Source organism: Octopus bimaculoides, chromosome 4, assembly GCF_001194135.2.
Source record: "Octopus bimaculoides isolate UCB-OBI-ISO-001 chromosome 4, ASM119413v2, whole genome shotgun sequence".
Classification (NCBI taxonomy): domain Eukaryota; kingdom Metazoa; phylum Mollusca; class Cephalopoda; order Octopoda; family Octopodidae; genus Octopus; species Octopus bimaculoides.
The window spans coordinates 1457480-1463759 of NC_068984.1; the positions used below are offsets into that span (position 1 = coordinate 1457480).

The window sequence follows — 6280 nt, forward strand, 5'->3', positions numbered from 1 at the left end:
TAATAGTTACAAATTTTAATAATATACTAATTACCTTAATTCCTCAATTACAAGTTCTAATTAAAGAGATTTATTATGCTATCTCATACAGCCTCCCTAAATATCTATATACCATTACCTTACCCTATTTGCTACAAGACCCCTACAAAGCTGAACTGGCATCTTTTTATTCAGCCCCTCATTTGGTCAATGACATCAACACATACTATCGCTCCCCCATCTTCATTATTACTATACATGTTTTCATCTGTCACCCTTACTCAATACCTAAATGTACAAAAGAAATCCCTTTCTCTGCCTTAATGGTCTCAATTAACGAGAACAAGATATGTTACCTGATAGTCTCCGTTGTCGAACATGGACTGGTTCAGCAGTGAAAATAAATCTATACTTCCTTTCAGTATCTGCAGTAGAAAAAGATTGAAAGAAATTAAACCACACGCCCCCGCGTAACTTTTTATCTGTTTAGACAAACAATAGTGTAATGACTCTAATTGCTCAAACAGAACACCTTTACTTCTGCCAATTCATAATAATCATATTATCTCTCTTACACAGAACCAACCAAGTTGGTTTTATTTCTTCAACTGACAAATGGATCATATTTAATCTGTTCATCAGCAGTGCCTGTAGATGTGCAATTGTCCCAGTTTCAACTTTATTATCGTACAATAATAAACTTCTAATAAATACATCAAATTAGTTGGTTCCCATAATACCATATGGGACAATATTCCATTGCTGTCTTCACCTTGGAACCAATTAGGTGAATTAAGTATCAGATAGACAAAGCATCTTATAGGTGCACAATACATTTTAAGTGTTTTCATTAGAAGTAAATAAATATTTTACTGCCAAAGAAAACAAATTGTTTAAGGATCCAAGACCATGGAATATTGTAATCATTTTAGAAAGTTTCATTTCTGATTGGTTATTGCAACACTTGGCCATTTTCATTGAATGCCAAATAAATTCTTAATCCTCTTTTCTACATGCTCTTTATATACAGCAACAAAACAAACCTTTATCTTTGTATATTAATCGTTAGCTATTCTTTTTTTTTTTAATTACTAAACTCTCCTTTTGCAATTTCAAATTTTTCATGTAGATGCTGACTTTCAAAAACAGCATCAGCTCCTATATGATCAGGTTTCAGTCACTAGAATGGTAAGCTAGTGACAGTCAGTATTGGCTTGAATTTGGATCATTATCTTAAGTCCCATCTTTGATGATTCTTTTCGTTGGAGCAATTATTGCTTTTCCTGCTGTAGAAATAAGAGTGGGACTTGAGAGTTGCCCAGTCGTAAAGTTATGCTCTAAACTCTGTTGTTTGTAAGGTCTGAACTTGTGGTTATGTTGTTTGAAGCCCACTAAAAAACAAAACAGAAAACACATCTAAACACACATGTTGGTACACATAGACACACACGTGTACAAACAAAAGCAGCAATAGAACAGACTCAAGATACACACATACAGATAGACACGAATATAATACAGCATACCATTAGCTTCATCCAAAAGTTGTTGAATATGATCAGCCAAATGTTGTCTAATCTGCAGCTTTGCTTTGGCCTCGTTACCGAAACTGGTAAACTTCTCACAGCACTTGTCTGGTATTAAGAAACATTGGTAAGTAAAGTTCCGTGTCATTTCATTGCATGTCATCTCAGAGAAGAAATTAAGCAAAGATTTTTCAGATAACATTTGGATCTGCTCAAGGTTTAATATATCAAGGCACTGGATGCTGCGTTTTGACATCTAAAAACAGGACATAAATAAAAGAAGTAAAACAAAACATGTTCTAGCCAAAAAATACCAAATTTGCTTGGATACTGAGTTTAAAGTTTGGAACTGCCAATGGTGCAAAGAAGAGTTCTTAGCAGTAAAACAAACATATAAAAAATTAATACAGATAGCATATAAAGCCTGTGTATGTCACAGGAACTAGATACAGGGCACAGAAGTGAAGTTGTACCTTCAGTGACACTAACAGTACAGACCGCACTTTAATGGACACAATACAGGAGGCATATGTCACTAAGTGCAAGTATGTCAAGATATCAGATGGAATGTGGTTACAAAATCTTAGAAGCTGGGATTCAAGAACCAATTTCTGTTTGAAGTTGAATATTGAAAATGTTTTTTAACTGAAAATATTAGGCACTGAAACATCACTGGATCTTGCATTTATTCATACAGGTCAATTGTCTAAACTTTGTCAAAGATATTGTATTCTGCAGGAAAGTATTTTATAGATTGCAATTGCGAAGGAGAAGGAGGTGGGTAGCAGCAGCAGCAGTAGTTAGAATACACAATTCCAAATGTTGTAGCAAGTATAGGCTATGTGGGTATGTTCACTTTGTAACTCTGTGGATTTGGGTTCAATTCCACAGCAATGACACTTTGGGCAAGTGTCTTCTAATATCGCCTTGGATGGACTAATGTTTTCTAAGTGAAATTTGGTAGATGAAAATCATGTGGACTACTGCATTAGCAAAATAAACTGATAAATAGACATCAAACAAAAATATTTTGGGGTATTTCTTCAGCAGGAGTTGCACAAACACTCCACTTTCATGCTCACCAGTGAAAATATAGCCAGAAACTGGTTGATCCATTGGAAGCCTTTACTTTGGTTTATAAAATGTACAAAGTAAAAAAAAATATAAAATATACTTCAGACCCTTAGGGAAATGTCTTGACATATTGAAATATCCCTATCTTTGAGGTGCTATAAAAGAACCAGAAATCTCATCAGAACATATATAGAAAAGACATCCAAACTATGCAGCAAATCTAAAAATAGATGAATATAAATGACTAAAAACCTTTTTAGTTGCAATTTTTGACTGAAGTTTTTCACTATTCTGCAAAGTATCTGCAGCAACTTGAGCTAAAACATCTAAAGACATGTAGGTTGTCTGTTCAATAACTGATCCATTCATCCTTTCATCTAGTCTTTCAGTATTACACGGTTCATAGATTCCTGGAATGAGAAGAAAAAAAACATTAGTAATTTATGAAATAGCATTTATCCTATCAAATGTATTTATTCAAAACACATAAACAAAAAAGAAGAAATTCACAAAATCAGAGTTAACTAACTGAAATTTATAAATCTCTTTTACTCTTTTACTTGTTTCAGTCATTTTGACTGCGGCCATGCTGGAGCACCACCTTTAGTCAAGCAAATCGACCCCAGGACTTATTCTTTGTAAGCCTAGTACTTATTCTATCGGTCTCTTTTGCCGAACCGCTAAGTTACAGGGGACAAACACAGACACACAAATACACACATATATATACATACATATACATATATACGACGGGCTTCTTTCTGTCTACCAAATCCACTCACAAGGCTTTAGTCGGCCCGAAGCTATAGTAGAAGACACTTGCCCAAGGTGCCACGCAGTGGGATGGAACCTGGAACCATGTGGTTGGTAAGCAAGCGACTTACTACATAGCCACTCAAAAATAATTTTTGTTTGTGTGCAGGTAGTATACACAACTCCCAAATCAATAAATGTTATTTAGCTCAGCTAGACCAATAGGGCAATATTTTGATGTAGTGTGGGTTTCCCCAGAACAGGGTTCAAGTAAACAACATCTGAATCAAACTTGCGATAAACTTTTAATTAAAATTTCTGTGCCAATCATCATCTAATGTCCACTTTCCATGCTGGCATGGGTTGGACGGTTTGACCCAGCTGTGTGATTAAGAGGTTTGTTTCCCAACCACATGGAAAGGCGACACTGGGCACAGGTGCCATGACGATTTCGCTCTCAGACAAAATTATACTTGTGGCTCTGCTGATGACTAATAAGCCAGGCTCTCAATAAACACACGTCCCCAAATATCGCAGATTAAGCTACCCCCATTCACTACAATGGCAGTGCGTTTTTGAGCAACTTGCTTAAATTCAGCACATAAAGTGTAGGTTTCTTTTCCAAAATACCCAATCCTCCTTTCTTTACTTGTTTCTTCCATTGGTGGTGATGACAAGCATTGTTTTCCCTACTGACACGCCATGTCTCACATATCTTTAATGAGAACTTTACACAATCCTTAAATCACAGACTTCTTTTTGCCAAGGACATTCTCCACAAACAAATTTGCTAAAAAGTACCTGGTCAGGGATTCATCTGATCATTCATCCAAACAAGGAGTTCAGTCCAATGGAAATGGTGCTTTTGCAGCATCACTCAGACTGTCAGCTCCCTTTAAGACCTTGTCTGGAGTTTGCAATGACCAGCCAACATTCTGAATGTATCTCAGTCATCTCTGATGGAGGTTTTTTCAAAGACATTTACATGATGCCTGTAAAGGGTCCATGTGAGTAAAGGAGCAACATCTACACATTACACAGCAACTTTTGTTCATTTTGCGATGCTATACTAGGACCAGACATGAGACTTGAGAGCCCTGAAGGAATCAGTTGCCTTCAGAAGCTTTAAAGATATTTCATCATCCAAAGAACAAGAAGAGCTGAGTGCGTTGCTACAGTGGACAAGCTTGTCTGTGACTTCCAGTACAGTTCTTTCAGCTAAGAGAGATGGTTTCACATTTCGCTCATAGCACTTCTCCTGTATCTGTCTTGCTGCAAAAATCATATGCATTATTCTTCGTCTACCAGAACAAAAGCCACATTAAGATTCAGAGAGGAAGTCGTTTGCAACGTGTTTATTCAGACAGGTGAGAAGAATACTTGCCAACAGCCAACAGTAGAGCAGTAACTCTATGGTTATAATATATTCTGCCTCTCTTTCCTTTATTGAAAAGAAGGATAATTGCAACTCTCCAACCCTTGGTGACCATAGCTTGGAGCAGTAATCTAAGCAGCTGAGGACAATTGTCCTCCAGAGGACCATCATAGTTTCCTGTTCTCTCATTATGAAAGTTGTAAGAATCCATTTGGCCAGTCTGCTGCCTTTTATTGTCAAGTTAGTAATATGCACCTGGAAAGATGCATCATTACTCATGTCAATGCCCAGGTTGCATACCTATGTTGATTCAGGAATTGCAATACCTCCTGGCCAGGATATCCTGTCTGCATTTCATTCAGTCTCAAGCACTGGTAGTGCATGGCTTTGAATTTCCCAGCATTAAACTGCATGTTATTGTCCTCAGCCCACCTGTATATTGTCTCCAACTTGTGTCACAAGTGCACAACATCTCCAGGGTTCTATATTCTCTGAGAGGCTTTTGTATCATCTGCACAGCTAGCAAGAGTGGCTACCTGAGCAGCCGAGGGCATGTCTAAGTGAGCTGAGTGAGCCACTATAAAAAGAAAAGGGTCTAAGACAGTGCCTTGTGGGACACCACCAACTACTTGTGTTTCCTAAAAAAGTGGTTCTACTGACCACCACTGCCTGACTTTTATCTTTTAAAAAGTCATGCAGTCACTCTCCAAGTTTTCTGACTATACTGAGATCATGCATCTTGTGACATATCAGACCATGGTTGACTTAATCAAAGGTATTTCAAAGTCATGATATATCACATCCAAGTTTGAGTTGTTGAGTGCTATAAGAGCTGTCAGGCAGCTTGTATTTCAGGAAATGCAATTACTTTCCTTTCGACATTTTACTCCATGACTTTACTGATGTGTGAGGCTAAACAGATAGGACTGTAGTTTTTAGCATCTGCTCTGCTTCCTCCTTTATGGATAGGACATATTATTCCCTCCTTTAACTTGCAGGGGAGCTTACCACTTGAAAGGAAATTCTGAAAGTATCTATGTATAGATATGTGAGTGCATGTGTGATAATGATATGCACATACATACATATGTACATGCATACACACACACACACATATATATATATACATGCATACACACACACATATATATACTTGCATACACACACACATATATACATACACACATATATATACATGCATACACATACACATGTATATACATACACATATGTACATATATATACAAAGACATACAATATATACATACACAAATATACACCCGTATACATGCACATATATAAATACATATACAGTACACATATATAAGCATACACAGACATGTGTGTGTATATATATGCTTTATTAGGCTGTACTAGATATCTCAGCATTATCCTCCTAAAGATGCAACAGTCCGATAAACGTACAAACACTAAAACAGTTTAATGAACATGGTTATACACACAAACAAGAGTTTAAAAATACAAGACCTGATGTGTGTGTGTGTGTGTGTGTGTGTGTGTGTGTGTGTGTGTACATATATATATATATATATATATATATATATATATATAT

At 36.5% G+C, this 6280-nt stretch overlaps 1 protein-coding gene across 1 annotated transcript in view; it reads right to left on the reverse strand.

The window, feature by feature from the left end:
- LOC106869040 (uncharacterized) overlaps positions 1–6280 on the reverse strand; it is a 19241-nt gene that overhangs the window by 11944 nt on the left and 1017 nt on the right. Inside the window, exons 2-4 of the mRNA XM_014914544.2 lie at positions 2832–2989; positions 1506–1761; positions 336–404 (exon numbers count right to left, since the gene is read on the reverse strand). Of these exons, the coding sequence (XP_014770030.1) occupies positions 336–404; positions 1506–1761; positions 2832–2989 (483 nt within the window). The remainder of the gene's footprint in view (positions 1–335; positions 405–1505; positions 1762–2831; positions 2990–6280) is intronic.